Source organism: Xenopus tropicalis, chromosome 1 (assembly GCF_000004195.4).
Source record: "Xenopus tropicalis strain Nigerian chromosome 1, UCB_Xtro_10.0, whole genome shotgun sequence".
Classification (NCBI taxonomy): Eukaryota; Metazoa; Chordata; class Amphibia; order Anura; family Pipidae; genus Xenopus; species Xenopus tropicalis.
Genome location: NC_030677.2, coordinates 140287965 through 140304521, shown reverse-complemented (window position 1 = coordinate 140304521; position 16557 = coordinate 140287965). Strand labels below are relative to the sequence as shown.

Genomic DNA, 16557 nt, shown 5'->3' with positions numbered 1-16557 from the left:
GTTGAACATTGGTATTTAGAAACTGGTTTATATAGAGGTTGTAGAGACAAATTAACTGTTCACCTTTTGATACATATTCACTTTACATGAAAATATTGCATAAAGCAGACATTGAAATATTGAGATTACATGTATGTGTGTGTATATACCTGCATTATTATTTAGCAGCATTAACAATAATAAGATATAAAGACCAGTCTCAATGATTTTTAATAGTACTTAGGGCTCAGAAACAAATTCTGGTGCAGTTTTAGTTCAATAATTATGAAACTAAGAGATTTGGGGATGATGTGATAATACTGCAACAGGTCTAAACAGACTTTCCCATTTTGCAGCAATGAGCTGTGTTGCATCAATGTTGCAACTACCTGTAGCATCCAGGCTACTGCAATGTTTTTTGAGCTAAAACCCAATTTTATTGCAATTTATGTTCAGTGCCTTTTATTTCCGGAATCAGTTGGAGCTAGAATGAAAAATAATATAGTGGTTGTAACTGGATTAAACCGGATTGCACTATTTTAGTGCAGTTACAGAAACTGTAACTTAAGGTTAAACCTTAACTTTGTAACCTTTAGGGCTCTGGCACACGGGGAGATTAGTCGCTCCACACAAATCTCACTGTTCACGGGCGACTAATCTCCCTGAATTGCCATCCCACTGGCAAAATGTAAATCGTGGGTGGGATGGCATACGCGGCAGCGCAATTTCAGTGAAATCACGGAAGTTGCCTTGAGAGGAAACTCTGCTCCGCCAGAGCCCTTAGGCTATGTCAGCAGCTTATCTGCATATGTATGCCCCACCCCCATAAGCCAGATGTCAATTGGGCAGGTTTGGAACCCCGTTGGATGAGGATCGCAGGGACATGTTGATATGGTCCTCATCTGTTGGGTTTCCCTAATCCCCAGTGGATGATCAGATCATCCCAGTTTGGCCAGGCATGTGGGTGGCTAAATCATGCTAGATCCATTGTGGTGTGCCATACATGCCCATATCTCCAAACAAGGAGATATGGGCATGTATGGCCACCTAAAGCCAATAGGAGCATACACCCAAAGCCGTTTTAATAAATGGTCAGTTGCCCAGTGTCCGCCAGGACTGGGGGCCAACCCCCAACCATTCATCTGCTATAACTTTTGATTATAGCATCCCCTAAAAATGGCAAAAAATGACCCATCATTTTAATCAGCTGGAAGAGCTCAACCATTAGTGTCACTTTCTATTAAACCAAATGGATGCACCTAAAGCATATATTTTTAATAAAAAACTGGTATTTGTTATTGCAGTATATCTTTTCCTACCACTATTGGTACAGGCTGCCATGATTGGACCTCATGTCTCTTTCAGTAAGGGTAGACTTTTTTTTCTGTATTTCCTGCCTTACCATACTCAAGTTCTCCTGCTGGTGGGTAGTCCTATAGTAAGTTTAATGGAGCAGTTGCAAAGGCTCAACAATGAGATCTTTACCCTAAGCCCACTGGTACCTTAAAGTGACCCTGCACCCACCTGTATATAAAAACTGTCTTAAGTGAATAATGGAGACTACCTACATTTACTTTAATTGGACAGTGTGAACAAGCCCTAAAGAGGCTACATCAAATATGTTGTTATAGTGAACTTTTCAGCTCATCATTAGAATGCTAAAACAATATGGCAAGCATACCCTGCTGTTGCTGCTAGGACTAGAGGGGACCTCAATGATCAGCAGTTTCAATATTTACTTTAAAAACAAACTTTTTTGAAGGTTTAGTGGCCCTAAAATCCATTTGCTGGCTGAAATGTACATTATCTGCAGTTCCATTATTATTGGTTTCCAGTGCAAAAGGAAAAGTCTAACCAATTCATACCAAAATCACCATTTTTTTTTTATAAAAAACCATCTCATTAGCATCCTTGGGAAGTAGTGGTTCATAAACATTGCCTGAACATTGCCATAAATTTTTATATGCAGCCTCCTTGTGTTACTCTAGTGCTTCATTAGCTTAGCAAGCGTAGAAATGTGGAAATATCCAGGCAGGAACATTTCAGCTATGTTAAATTAGTACCATACAACAGCAGGATTGCCAAAGGTTGCCTGATCCTGCTACAGTGTAATAAATAGGACTGGTGTGCAAAAATTATTTGGTTTTTGTTAAACTTTAACACTCTCTTCCATATACCACAAAGTAAATAAAACGTGAGTAGTATAATCATGTGCTGGAGAGAAAGGAACATAAGCACAAGAAGGCATGAGGGAGGTACACAAAGTGAGGCACTTGTCATACAAGTTGGTCGTGGAAACATTAACACAGATCTGTTTTAGGGATACAAGCTGGGACAGTGCTCTGAGCACCACAAAAGTGGAATGTGCATGCAATACAGTAGCGCTTAAAGAAACAGGGTAGAATAACCTCTGGAAGCAGAAGTATTGCCATGGGACAGCAGGTATAAACATGAAAGATAGTGTCAATAGTTCTTAATATCAGTGTTGCCCAAATTTCAGTTGTCGGAGTACTATCCTCCCCCTGCCTCTGCTTAAGTCTGCAATAGGTGTTGGAAATTATAGTTCAAGATCAGCGGAAGGACCCACTTGAATAAATAATAGGACACCATAAAGTCTATTTTGCCTCAGGCCTCACAGTCACTAATAAGGACCCACAGCAACCTCTAAGAAATACATGGCATGTTTCTCCTCATTCTCCATCATATCCTCAAGTCTCTAATGAGATACTGCAGGAGATATCATCATCGTGATGTGCCACCAGATGGCCATGTGGGTCCCTGGAAGCAAGAGAACTTCTGCAGTGACAGACAAATTGTATCCAAAAATGCTGCCTTCTCTCCTGCACCAAGTTCATATTTCTTTTTGCATCCACTTGTCTAATTCATACCCCACCCGGTCCTTCTGCCTCCTCTGATGTTTCATATTCTCCTATGCAATCCTTTTATATTTATTTCACATTCCCTCACTTCACTTTGTCCCCCTCTGTCTGTCTTATTCCTCTCACAGTTTCTCTCCCTATGATTTCTTATCCTCTTCTTATTGCAGTAAAGCGTAAAGTGTTGAACATGACGGGCATACAAAGAGAAATGGGAGAGTGGAGAGCGAGAAGGGAGATGGGGGGAAGGAGAGAAAGGCAAAGAGCTGGAGATGAGAGACAGATGGTACAATTTGTATGCAGAGAAATCCAAATGGGGAAATAACTAACAAAGCGCAGGGCTAAGAGAGAACAAGAGGTAGGCAGAGGAAAAGCTGGAAGGCTGAATTTAAGAAAGAAACATAAAAGGAAGGAAGAAACAATCGAAGAGCAGTGGTAATATAAAGAGAGAGACAAAGAGAGAAATATAGTGAGCCATGGAGAGACAGCACTGCAGACAGGTTATGACCAGGACTGACGGAAAAGCAAGACTGCTCTTGGTTTATAGGGCCCAAATAAAAGAGGCTGCTTGTAGATGATTGATATAAAGAAAGAAAAACAGATAGATATATATATAGATGAATAGCTAGAATGCCAAATAATAGCATGAGCATTTGTATCTTTCCTTTTTGACTTTTTGGGATGAAACAGAAATAAGGATGAAAATAACTTCACTGAGACAATAATATATCAGAAGCCTGTAAATTACAGAAAGCCCTGAGAGTGACACTGTTAGGACTGACATTAAAGATTACAAAAAAAAAAAACAATAAGAGACAGTCTGGGACCCTATATTGTTCATATGAGGTCATCTAATAACCCTGTGAGACGCAGACTTAGAGAAGAGAGCCAGACTGCTTATCAATGTGAAATGTAACACTTGTGTTTTTATTTCAGGGATTTTACAAGTCTTGTGATTTATGGGATAAGCTACATATCGATTATTCCATTATTTATCCACATGGAAGATCCTGAGAGCCGTGACTTGAGTCACAATCCATTGTGACCTTTAATAAATTCTGCAACAGTGGGGTCCTTATATGCCCCATGCCTTCCATCTATTTGTCCTCCCCCTTCTGTCTCCTCCTCTGGGGCTGCCTCTCATCAGTCCTTGTAATGGGGGAGATGTCTCCTGGACTTAGTGTCAATGGTGTCCCACCAGCATTCTATTCATGGGGCCACAGTCCCCCCCTTAGGACCAAGCGCAGCTGGGTATGGAATCAGTTCTTTGTGATAGAGGAGTATGCAGGACCAGAGCCTGTTCTTATTGGAAGGGTAAGTACTTTTTATTTGGAAATGCTAACCTTTCTATTGCGCCACAAGAACTTCTTTAGACCAATGGTTTTCAGATTTTTTTTCTCATAAAGTCTTTCATGGTTATTTCAAATGCCGCTACCAAAATTAAAATTTTAGTTGCATAGGTCAAATGATACAGTAATGCAACCATTTTTATTTAGAAATAGGAAAGCAAATCTTTCATTCATAGTTCTGTACAATGTTTAATTTTTCAATGCAAACAAAGGTGTGAATGGCACTCCTGCTGGAAATTGCACATCGAACAAATGCCCTGAACTGCTCCAAGTGCCCCCCAAGTGTCCCCAAGATGTAAAATTGCGTGAGGCTAGCCCCAAAGATTGAGTGACACTGCTAGCATGCTTAAATGTTTTATCTAAATCAACCAAGCTCACCCCTTTTGGTATCTGCTTTCTACTTTGCATTAATGTGCTGCTGAGTCTGTTTTCCATACTATGGAATGGTGCAATCTCAATGGTCAGGCATGTGGTTTTTAGAGTAAACATATGACTGAGGATGAGCACCTTTGAACACGTTTCATTAAACTTGGAACATGTTCCTTTGCCATGATGACTTCCTTATTTGTTCTACGAGACTATAGAATAGTGTAATGCAATTGGTTAGATGAGCAGGTGTGTTATTTGGAGGTAATCGTATGGCAGCATGCTCCTAGGCACTCGTTTTGTTGCATTTGGTCCTATTCAGAGGTCTGAAGTTTTGTGTACAAAAAGCAGTTTTTGACCTCCTCCAGGATATGAGGATGGTCCATAAAAACTTGTGTCGCATTTTAAGTCTAGAAGTACTTGTAGTAACATGAGGTGGGATTGGCCAGTGCACATGAGGGCTTAAATTTTTTTTTAATCAAAAGTATCTGTTGATATCTTTGTTGTTAAAGGAGCAGTTTACTTGTATTAGGTCACATTGTGTGCCAAAGTAAGAAATCCGGCGCTAGCTGTATAGATCATTATAACTTTTGCTATAATTGTCAAGTGAACCCTTTCAAACAGGTAACACCATTACAAACAAAGATATGCATGTACATTTTTATCTATATGGCGCTATTTGTGTATGGAGAGCTGTACAGCAGCACAGTGCATTATTAGAACAGACAGGGGTCAATATAATAATAAATACAAAAAGTAAAGTTACATAGTAGTAACAAGTAGTTACCAGTAGTAAGCATTGCACCCTATATTACATAACCCCCTTAGTATATAATAAACAGGAGGCCACATGAGCTTGCAGACTTTCTCTTCTCTCAGAGGGTATTCTTGGCACACACAGGCACCCTTGGTTTTTAGGGTAAAGACAACCAAAGAGAGCGGTTGATTTAATGGAAATGATGTCTGAAGCAGATCAGGAGAAAAGAAATAATCAAATACTGATAACATTTTTTACTCATTGCATGTAGTTGTGAAAACCCAATTTAGACACCAGCTTTTCTGTGAGCAGGATAAAATAGCTGATCTTTACATAAACTTTATTACTTAACATATACTCTACTAGTCATTCTGTAGAAGAGCACTTGCATCTGCTGTGTGACTATTAGTTTCACCCCTGCAAAGCCAGCTTTCAGAAAGAACCATCCCTTCCCCCATACTAATTAATTGTGAGGGGGAATGCAAACAAGAGTATAGGAAAACTGTCTTTGATCACTTACCTTGATAAAATATTCCTCTCAAGTCATATTGATTCCTATTGGTTTCTACTTAATGGTCTTCCTCTGACATGGCTGACTGTTTCTATGGATCCATACTGTGTTATGTAAAGAGGTACAGCACTGGCAAAATCTCTCTGGCTCTTAGCTGATTTATCTAGACATTTCTGAGTTAGTGATACCTAGCCCTCATAACTTTGGTAGTAAGTTTCCATTTACAGTAAGTAATCCATTAAGCAATCTATCAACTCCTCCATGGAGAGATCAAGAAGTAGAGAATTCAAGAGCTTACTTAGCAGCAATTTGTATGAAAGTGGAAAGGATGCCCAGAAAGGCAAGTTTGCCACCAGAAATGTTTGTTTTATTCATAAAGGTCAGTCTTTGCAAAAGCCTTCTCTGTGCTGATGAAGGTACGCAAACTAGATGAAAGAAAGCAAACTCCCCTGGGCTTGGGAGAGATTCATTCCTGACACCAAGGTTGGCAGTTGAATTAATCCTTGATTTTACTTAACAATCACTTCACTCATGCTTGGCTTCTTTTAACAAGGAGTTCAATGGTAAAACTTCTTTTCATCTTTCTCATGGAATCCCCTTGTCACCAGTATCTTTTAGAAGATATTTCATAAGACAAATGTGTATAGTGACTCTGTACAACTTGATCAGGTAACTTCTTACAGCTTGGCCACGTGAGTGCTGCTTCATCATTTCAGTTCTTTATTTGACAGCTTATGGCTTGTGCAGTGTACCCCCCCCCCCCCATTACCAAGTAAAAAAATACCCTCTGCTAGAGATCTGTGGGGGTCCATAAAGACAGACTCACACCCCATTCAGATCTGCTAAATTGTGATTTTTATGTTTTTTTGTAACCAACTGTATCTGCTAAAGCTGTATCTGATTGTCACTTGCTGTTCCATTCACTGCAGGTCCTGGCTATATGTACCACTGAACAATGTAGCCATAGTCAGCTCTTCTCCTGCCAACGTGTTTAAATTGCCATCATTTTCAGGGTAGTGAGCAGCAATGAAAACACGTGCCATTGCAAATATTTCCAAGCAAGTGATACTCCCTGCAATTCTGTTTATGTGCTCATGTAAATAACTCAAATCAGGTTGAGTTATCACTCTTTAGTTACTACACAGTCAGACTTCATTAGTCTGTTGATATAACAAGCAAAGACTACATGGCGATAGGCAGTTATATCCTGGGAAGAATGCACCTAAAAGCTTTACATCTGTTTGTGCTCTGCTGTGACATTTCACACAAACAAGAAATAGTTATGAGGGAGTTGGCATTCCTAATAATTGTTCCCAGAGTGTGTCCTTAATCCAATGTAATCACTCCCGTGCGCCCTCTCAGTCTTAGCTGCAACACTTTCTGGAGGGTGCATTTCCATTTTCCAAGAAGTGCTGGCATACAGACTCTCTGATATACACGTTATATGTCAGGTGAAATAATGAAGAATCTGCAACATCCAGTTTTGTTTCTTTTTTTATACCTTTCAATGGCCTTATATGCTGCAGCCATACTAGACAGAGTTATTGTCCCCCTGAGCAAACATATCTTTTGATCCCTATATTAACAGAAATGAATAAAACATAACCAGTTGAGGTATCCAGAATGCTCAGGGCCTGGGGTTTTTTTTGGATAAGGGGTCTTTCTGTAATTTGCATCTCAACACCCTAAGGGGCTGATTTACGAATTTGAATCCGAATTGGAAAAATTCCGATTGGAAAACGAACATTTTGCGACTTTTTCGTATTTTTTGCGATTTTTTTCAGCGCTTTTACGACTTTTCAGAAATTGTCGCGACTTTTTCGTTACCAATACGATTTGCGCGAAAAAACGTGAGTTTTTCGTAGCCATTACGATTCGCTCGTATCTTGTCGCGACTTTTTCGTATTGAGCGCTTGTAAGCGGCGGGCGAAACTTTCAGACTTAGCATGATTTTGGAAGCCTCCCATAGGACTCAATGGCACCCTGCAGCTCCAACCTGGCCCAAGAAAAGTCACCATACTGAAGCTTGAATGAATCCGAACGCTACGAAAAACAGTTGCGCAACATTTTGCGCAACTTTCGGAATGGCTACGAAAAAGGCGTGACTTTTCGCGGAAGTTTTAACGCTACGAAAAAATCACCAGATTTTGCTCAAAATTCGGAATGGCAACAAAAAAGTTGCGATAATTTTCCGAAAAATCGCCAAATACCGATCATTACGAAAAAAACGCAATCGGACGCATTCGGCCCGTCCGTGGGTAAGTAAATGTGCCCCTAAGTCTACTAAAAAATAATTTAATGCCTGCTGAGCCAACCTCCGCTCTGCTCCATGTACCTGTGCTCAGATGGAAACTGTACTTTTCAGTGCAAGTACACTGAGCTGCAAAAGTAAGTGGATCTGCAGAAAAAAACACAGGCTGAGAGAAGCTGGCCAAGCTGGAGATATTTCCAGCATTACCAGTACCCTTCCTTTTAGCCTACTGCCTACTTCCCTCCAATGGCTGCTAGGGATGCACCAAATCCATTATTGTTGGGTTTGGCCAAACCTCAAATTCTTTGTGAAAGATTTGGTTGAATACCGAATCGAATCTGAACCTTAATTTGCATATGCAAAATAGACAATGGATGGGTTAAATAACACCCTTTGTGTGCACTTAAAATTCTTTTTACTTTCGTGTTCACATAACCAAAAGTCATGTGATCTTATGGATTTGGATTCAGTATGGCCAGACATGAATTCGGCTGAAAAAAGGCCAAATCTTCACTGAATCCTGAATTGAATCCTGGATTCGGTGCATCCCTAATGCCTGCATTTTAAAAGTCAACAACCCTTCAGGAAAGTTATTACCCTGTTTCTAGTATAAGTGCTGCTCTGCTGCCTGCACAGTAAGAGGGAAATAGATCTTTTCTAAAAGTTTTTCTACTACAGCTACTCTGAGACGCCCCACTTTGTGAAGGCCCAGGGCAGTCACTCAGGAACCCTATTATTTGTAGCTTATATAGCACCTTCAAACATACTATAAATTACCGGTTCCTAAATTGTGGAGCTGCCTTTTTCTGACAGGGACTAAAGCAATGGATTGAAGAACAAATATTATGGCTAACTAGAGCCATGGAGCCAATGGTGGGGAGAATGCATAATTGCTGTATTTTTTACTCCAGGACAAATATGTTAGAGGACACAATAGAAAGTGAAAGCTATTTATTAATAAAATAATAAAGGGCAATCAGGCCACGCCTCTAGACTAGGAACAGAAACAAATGGTGCTTCACTGTGACTGGGTCATGCTGCTGTCCAGGTAGTTATACTTAACATTGCTTGGACGTACTCTTGGGCAAAACTTCCATGGCTACAGTATTATCCATGGCCGCAGTTGGTGCCAGTTATTGGATAACCATTTTAGAAATATTAGAAAAAATAGAAAACTATTTCAGAGAGAAGAGAGGGGAAAACAGTGAAACTGCATAGTGTCTGAATCTAACACACATTTGCTGAACTTCCATCTGTCCTGGCTTTGCAGCTGAATTACTTAATAGGTGGTATAAATGGAAGTGCGGATCCTAAAGTAATTTTATGGCAGCTGTGATGATTATCCATTTAGGAATGCTAAAAGCTAGCAAACATCATACCCTGCCTTTGTTAGAGACCTTGCAGGCTACATAAACTACTGCAGATCATTACTATAGCACTGGCACTGGGACTCACACCACAGAACAGCACACATCCTTTAAGAGAATCAGCAATGCATTTTTCATAATTACACCTATAATTTAATGTAATGAAATATCTTTAACATAAATAAAATTCATGAGTAGGTCTTCCTTTCAAGGACAAACTAGATTTAATAAAGGCAAAGAATCCCGTGGTTGCTCCATATTCTGTTACGCTTTTTTCATTTAATTATACAGCCTCTCATGGTAGCACCACAAACAGTAGGATGTCTTTGCACGGCATTTTGGTTTGTACTAAGCTACAAGAGAATTTTTTCTTGGGCTGGTTCTAGAAATAGGAATTCCTATATTTTACTCCAGGATTGTCCAGTTTGTGGCCCACAGCCCAGATTTTTATGGCTCCAACCTGAACAAGAGCTCTATTGACTTCTGTGTATGACATCATTATTTTATTAAACTTTATTTATATGGCACTGTCATATTCTGCAGCCCTTTACAAAGATTATACATCATTGTATGTCAGTGCCTGCCCCAGTGCCCTGCACAATTTAAGGTGCCTATCACATTTACAAGGCTCAGTTTCATCATGACTTGCTTCTATGTTTTAGAAGTGAGGGAGGAAACTAAAGAACCTGCAGTAATCCCATCATGACACAGGGAAAACATATACACTGTTCGCAAATAGTGCTCTCATTTTATTATAATTTGGCCCCTAAACATGCGTTACGTGTGTTATAGTGATAATCAGCCCACTACATATGAAAAGTTGGAAAACATTATCGTTCATTTACGACCACAAGTGCAGTAATCAAAGTGAAACTTTAAAGGAGAAGGAAAGGCTAATAAAGAGTTAATCTCAAGCTGCAGGCATACCTTCAGTTGTCTCAATAGTGCCCTTAAGTCTCCCCATATTTCTCCCATTCAGATGATCAAAAGCCTTATATGAAAAAAAAATGCTGAGCTCTGTAAAGAAAGTTCCCATAATGCCATGCTCCTGCACCAAGACCAGTGTACATGCACAGTTAGTAAGACTATGGGGCACATTTTCTAATCCACGAACGTCCGAAAAGCGCCCGAATGCGTTTTTTTCGTAATGATCGTTATGTTGCGTTTTTTTCGTAAATTGTTGTGACTTTTTCGTAGCCGTTACGGCTTTTTCGTAAATTGTCGCGACTTTTTCGTAGCCGTCGCGCCGAGTACGAAAGTTTCGGATTTATTCAAGCTTCAATATCGTGACTTTCCTTGGGCCAGGTTGGAGCTGCAGAGTTCCATTGAGTCCTATGGGAGACTTTCCGTGGGCCAGGTTGGAGCTGCAGAGTGCCATTGAGCCCTATGGGAGACTTTCCTTGGGCCAGGTTGGAGCTGCAGAGTGCCATTGAGCCCTATGGGAGACTTTCCTTGGGCCAGGTTGGAGCTGCAGAGTGCCATTGAGCCCTATGGGAGACTTTCCTTGGGCCAGGTTGGAGCTGCAGAGTGCCATTGAGCCCTATGGGAGACTTTCCTTGGGCCAGGTTGGAGCTGCAGAGTGCCATTGAGCCCTATGGGAGACTTTCCTTGGGCCAGGTTGGAGCTGCAGAGTGCCATTGAGCCCTATGGGAGACTTCCCTTGGGCCAGGTTGGAGCTGCAGAGTGCCATTGAGCCCTATGGGAGACTTTCCTTGGGCCAGGTTGGAGCTGCAGAGTGCCATTGAGCCCTATGGGAGACTTCCCTTGGGCCAGGTTGGAGCTGCAGAGTGCCATTGAGCCCTATGGGAGACTTTCCTTGGGCCAGGTTGGAGCTGCAGAGTGCCATTGAGCCTTATGGGAGACTTTCCTTGGGCCAGGTTGGAGCTGCAGAGTGCCATTGAGCCCTATGGGAGACTTTCCTTGGGCCGGGTTGGAGCTGCAGAGTGCCATTGAGCCCTATGGGAGACTTCCCTTGGGCCAGGTTGGAGCTGCAGAGTGCCATTGAGCCCTATGGGAGACTTTCCTTGGGCCAGGTTGGAGCTGCAGAGTTCCATTGAGTCCTATGGGAGACTTTCCGTGGGCCAGGTTGGAGCTGCAGAGTGCCATTGAGCCCTATGGGAGACTTTCCTTGGGCCAGGTTGGAGCTGCAGAGTGCCATTGAGACCTATGGGAGACTTCCCTTGGGCCAGGTTGGAGCTGCAGAGTGCCATTGAGCCCTATGGGAGACTTTCCTTGGGCCACGTTGGAGCTGCAGAGTGCCATTGAGCCCTATGGGAGGCTTTCCTTGGGCCAGGTTGGAGCTGCAGAATGCCATTGAGCCCTATGGGAGACTTTCCTTGGGCCAGGTTGGAGCTTCAGAGTGCCATTGAGTCCTATGGGAGGCTTCCAAAATCATGCAAAGTCTGAAAGTTTTGCCCGCCGTTTACGAGTGCTCAATACGAAAAAGTCGCAACAATATACGAGCAAATCGTAACGGCTACGAAAAAGTTGCAACAAAAACGAAAAAGTCGCAAAATGTTCGTTTCCAATCCGAATTTTTCCCATTCGGATTCGTGGATTAGTAAATGTGCCCCTATGAGTCAGCTTCCTGCTGATTGGCTCAGATCCACATTTCTAAGGGAGGGGAGGGAGTTCTTAGCATTCTTGTTTTGTGATCTTTGCCAAATAACTTATTAGAAATATTTTTTTTCACTTTATTCCCAGTTTAAAAAAAACAAAAACCCTACACATACAGTAAATACAAGTCACATCTATAGTTTTATAGCTCCGCCTCCTACATCGTGGTACGAAATACCAAAAAACACAGCAAGCACTCCCAGATCCAGTAAGCAGGCGTGTATAGAATAAAAGTTTTCTTTAGCATAAAAACAATTTATTGCAAAAATGTTCACATTGTCAGATTATTGAGAGGATTATTATGGGTGACACTTTGGCCCCTGCATACACTGCATATGTTCTGTATGTCATTAAAGCCCATAAATGGTAAATTAAGCCCAGAAATCTGCATATTATTGGAAACTATACTTGCTGAATAATGTATTTCTACTCGACGCAAGCTTTCATTAAATTGCATTGTCTGTGTTTTAGATAAGAAGCAAAACCAGTGTTGTTGCCCAAAGCAACCAATCAGATTTTTCAACTGACTGTAAATAAATAAACCCTCTTATTTCCCACAGGTTCTTGTGCAAAAAGGCAAAACTCCATAAATATGAATGTTCTGAATAATTTGTTAACCAATATGCATAGAATAATCCAATTATATGGCATGTAGAGATCCTGAAATATAAATTGGCACACAATTTTTTTATGGCTAACACTTTGGCCCCTGTATTTCATGTGTTAAAAAGTCACTTAACAGTAAGTTTACCCCAGAAAATCATAAATTTTTGGAAGCTGCACTTTTTTAGAATTCTTATTGAGGAAATATCTTTATGTTCTTTATGTACTTTATGTAATACACTGCTAAGTAAGTCGTTTTTACAAAATTCTAAAAATTGATTCAAAGTTTGCATTTAAGGTGTCGTATCTTCCATATGTTGTTGAAAAATAAAAGATCTCAATATGTGTAATAATTCAACTACATGGCACGTCGAAAATCCAAAATATGAAATGTGCATAGAATTTGTATACAGTGCCTGTATTTATTTGTTTGTTGTAAAAAGCCCATAACAGTAAGTAACTCCACAAATCCATGTCTTTTTGGAAAGTACATTATGGAAGAGTTTCTGTGCATAAGTCATTTTCACAAATATACTAAACTAAAAATCTAGGATAAAACGAGTGTATTTTACAAGTTTCTGCAAAATCAAGTCAAAATCGTCCATATGCTCTATTATTAAAAGAAAACATGGCTGTGGGTGCCAAGTGTCTTTTGCATTGTTTATACCACATATGCCACATAGTTTATTTAATTACCTAAATGTTTGTATAGAAACCCTAAAAATATAAAGTGTATATAAAATATATAGTGCAAACCATTTTTCATTAATGATGCTTTGACACTGATAAACAAATCCACATTGAGTTTGTTTTATGTGTACAGATATGGGACTTGTTATCCAGAATGCTAAAGGCCTGGGTTTTTCCGGGTAAGGGATCTTTCCGTAATTTGGATCTCCATAACTTAAGTCTGCTAAAAATCATTTAAATATTGAATAAACCCAATAGGATTGTTTTGCCTTCAATAAGGATTAATTATATCTTAGTTGGGATAAAGTACATGGTACTGTTTTATTATTACAGAGAAGAAGGATATCATTCTTAAAAATTTGAATTATTTGCTTATAATAGAGTCTATGGGAGATGGCCTTCCGTAATTCGGAATTTTCTGGATATGGAGTTTCTGAATAAGGGATCCCATACCTGTACCTCAAACCTGTAAGAGTAAGACATTCTATGGATATGATATATAGTTTGGAAATATTAAGAAAATTCTAAAGGATTTTTTTTTTTTTTTGGTAAGGCTGATTGAACAGCAATCCTTGACTCAACAGTGCATTTTGGCTTTTTTATGTCCATATATATATAACAGCTCAAACTAAATTGAAAGGCAGATCAGCACATAAGATTGTCCTATTAAACAAAACCTAATTTTGGGTAGGAACCCCTTTAACAAAAATATAGAATAAAAAAGGACAAATATTTGCATTTCCAAAAGCACAATTTTAAAGACCCCCTTGAGGGTGGTATATATTTTGGCTAAAAATGTTTTTTCAGTTAGAGGTTTCTTAACTAGACTGCGCATTGATGCAAACTATAAAATGCACAATCTTCTTTCCACTGGGGATGTGATGTATTGTTCACACAAGAGAAAAAAAATTATTCAAATTGTACATCATTTTTCATGAATGACTTTTATTACATTCTTCCGGAGCCTTTTTTGTAAAGTCAAATGTAAAGGCCACATAGGCTGAATTTTCCCTTAAAACTGTTTCTTGTCATATACATGAAAAAAGATTTTGAGAGGAAGATCAGAAAAACCTTACATTTATTGGGGGAAAAAAGGAAAGTTATGTATAATTCAAAGATTATTAATGCTTTATAAAATAAGCCAGTTGTTTCTATAAATAAAAAAAGAGATCTTTAATCCATTTCATTGTAGTAGCACATCAAGGGTGTTTAGCTAACCATAAATGGCAAAATACCAGCTAGAGACTGACCAAGGCACATTCCTGCATCACTGAATCTTTAATCGATTTATTCTTAGCAATTACATACATTAGCTATCTTCTGAGACTGTGTTCAATATGGCATACTATCTACAGAACAGCAATAGCATCCCCATGTTATTAGGCTGATAATGATCCACTAGATCTTATTTCATGTTCCCATTTAGATTGAAGATCATTATCAACCTAATGACATTGGGTTATCTGATATCCCTCAAATAGTAAAAAATTCTGCACTCGTTCACTTGTATTTTTGGTAAACATATATTGTGCAATATATATTTAGGTTCGGCCTTTGATAATAGGGGGCATATTTACTAAAATTCATTTTTTTCTGGCCTTGAAAATCGTATAAACTCGACATGGTATAAATTCCAATGAAACTCTATCATTGCTGTATTTATAAAATGTCACGATAATGCTTGAATTGTTTGTACAAAAATTTTCTTTATTTTTCCCAAACAGGAATTGCTCCAGCAGCCATTTTAGGAGCATTGGCCCTCTTGAAAAACAATAATGTGTTTAAGTTTCACTTGAAACTGGGTAAAACTGAAAATAATAATGGGATTAACTTCCCCTTGAAAAGTGTGAAATAGAAAACAATGAGGGGATTAACATGTCTTTGAAAATGTGTCAAGGTCAGGCTGTCACTGACTATTCTATGCCTCTACTATTCTAAGCCTTCATAGGACTCAATGGTATTCGACAGATCAAACCTATCAAATTTTTTTTTTTACAAAAAAAAAGTTAACTAAACATTAATAAATCACAAATTAAGGAAGAAACTCAAATTTTTTGGGGAACAATAACGAAAAAATCGAGTTCTGGCAAAAAGCCATTCTTAAATCTTGAAATTGTCTAGAAGTAAGAAAAAATCCTACTTCATCTCAAAATTGCTTAGTAAATGTGCCCCTGAATAACTTCTTGCACACAAAATTTCACAATTATTCCTCCTTATTAATCCTTTCTCAGGGTGAGCTGCCTATTTACAGAATCCGTAGTACAAACAAGGATTAATGCTTACCGTAAGTAATTATCTCCCTCACATACGGTCCATAAGCAGGTCACAGAATCATTCCTAGGCAACTGTATCCTAAATGGGTCATTTATTCTCTGCACAGTGAGATCATTTCGTAATCCTGTTACATTAAGAAACACATTGGTTCTGGGGCGTGTATTCCTAAATTTGCACAATTCAAAGTATTTATTTAAATGTCATTGTCATTGCTTTTGGCCTAATAATTAATCATCTGGCGTGTGCTCTTCCCTCTGCTATTTAAAATCTCACAGTGTGGGGACATTTTATGGAGAAGCTATTAATCTTGCTCCCCCGTTTCAGCAGAGCTGAGGCCTACAGAGAATCAGGATTATTGCATCACTGCACGGAGCTTGATGAAGTGCCACGATTAAATTCAGCTCTTATGCAGCAATGCAATGCCATAAAATTTGAATAGGTTTTCTTGGCATGTTGATAAAGGGTATTGTTGTTTTTATTTCTTTATAACACATCAATGCAGCAGACTACAATTACTTTTATTTAACTTTTGTTCTTCCAAACATCTAAAACAGACTTAGCACTCAGTATTTTAAAAAGTTATAGAGAAATGGTATGAAATGAGTGAAGCTGAAAAAAGGAAAAACAAGTTGGATGAGTAAACCTAGTTTCATATAGAGAAGCCTTTTTGTTGCTCCTGTTTTGTGCAGCCTTGAGCAGCCTTGTGCAGTTGTTGTGCCTCCATTCTTGCCCAATGTTCCACATAACAGGGGTATAGACAGATATCGGGGGGATCTTTTTCCCATAAGAAGAGAATTTTCATTTTAAGCAGCATATGTGAATTTTTACTGTCAGGGCAGTGTGGTTGTGAAATGCCCTTGCAGGTAATGTTGTCATGGCTAGTGATAATTGAAGTTATTATGGCAGACAGAAGACATT

The 16557-nt window shown here is 39.2% G+C and overlaps 1 protein-coding gene across 1 annotated transcript in view; it reads left to right on the top strand.

Moving 5' to 3' along the window:
• Window positions 1-16557, top strand: part of cdh24 (cadherin 24) — a 51900-nt gene that overhangs the window by 1382 nt on the left and 33961 nt on the right. The window contains exon 2 of the mRNA XM_031891261.1: window positions 3792-4169. Within this exon, the coding sequence (XP_031747121.1) occupies window positions 3942-4169 (228 nt within the window). The 5' untranslated portion in view covers window positions 3792-3941. The remainder of the gene's footprint in view (window positions 1-3791; window positions 4170-16557) is intronic.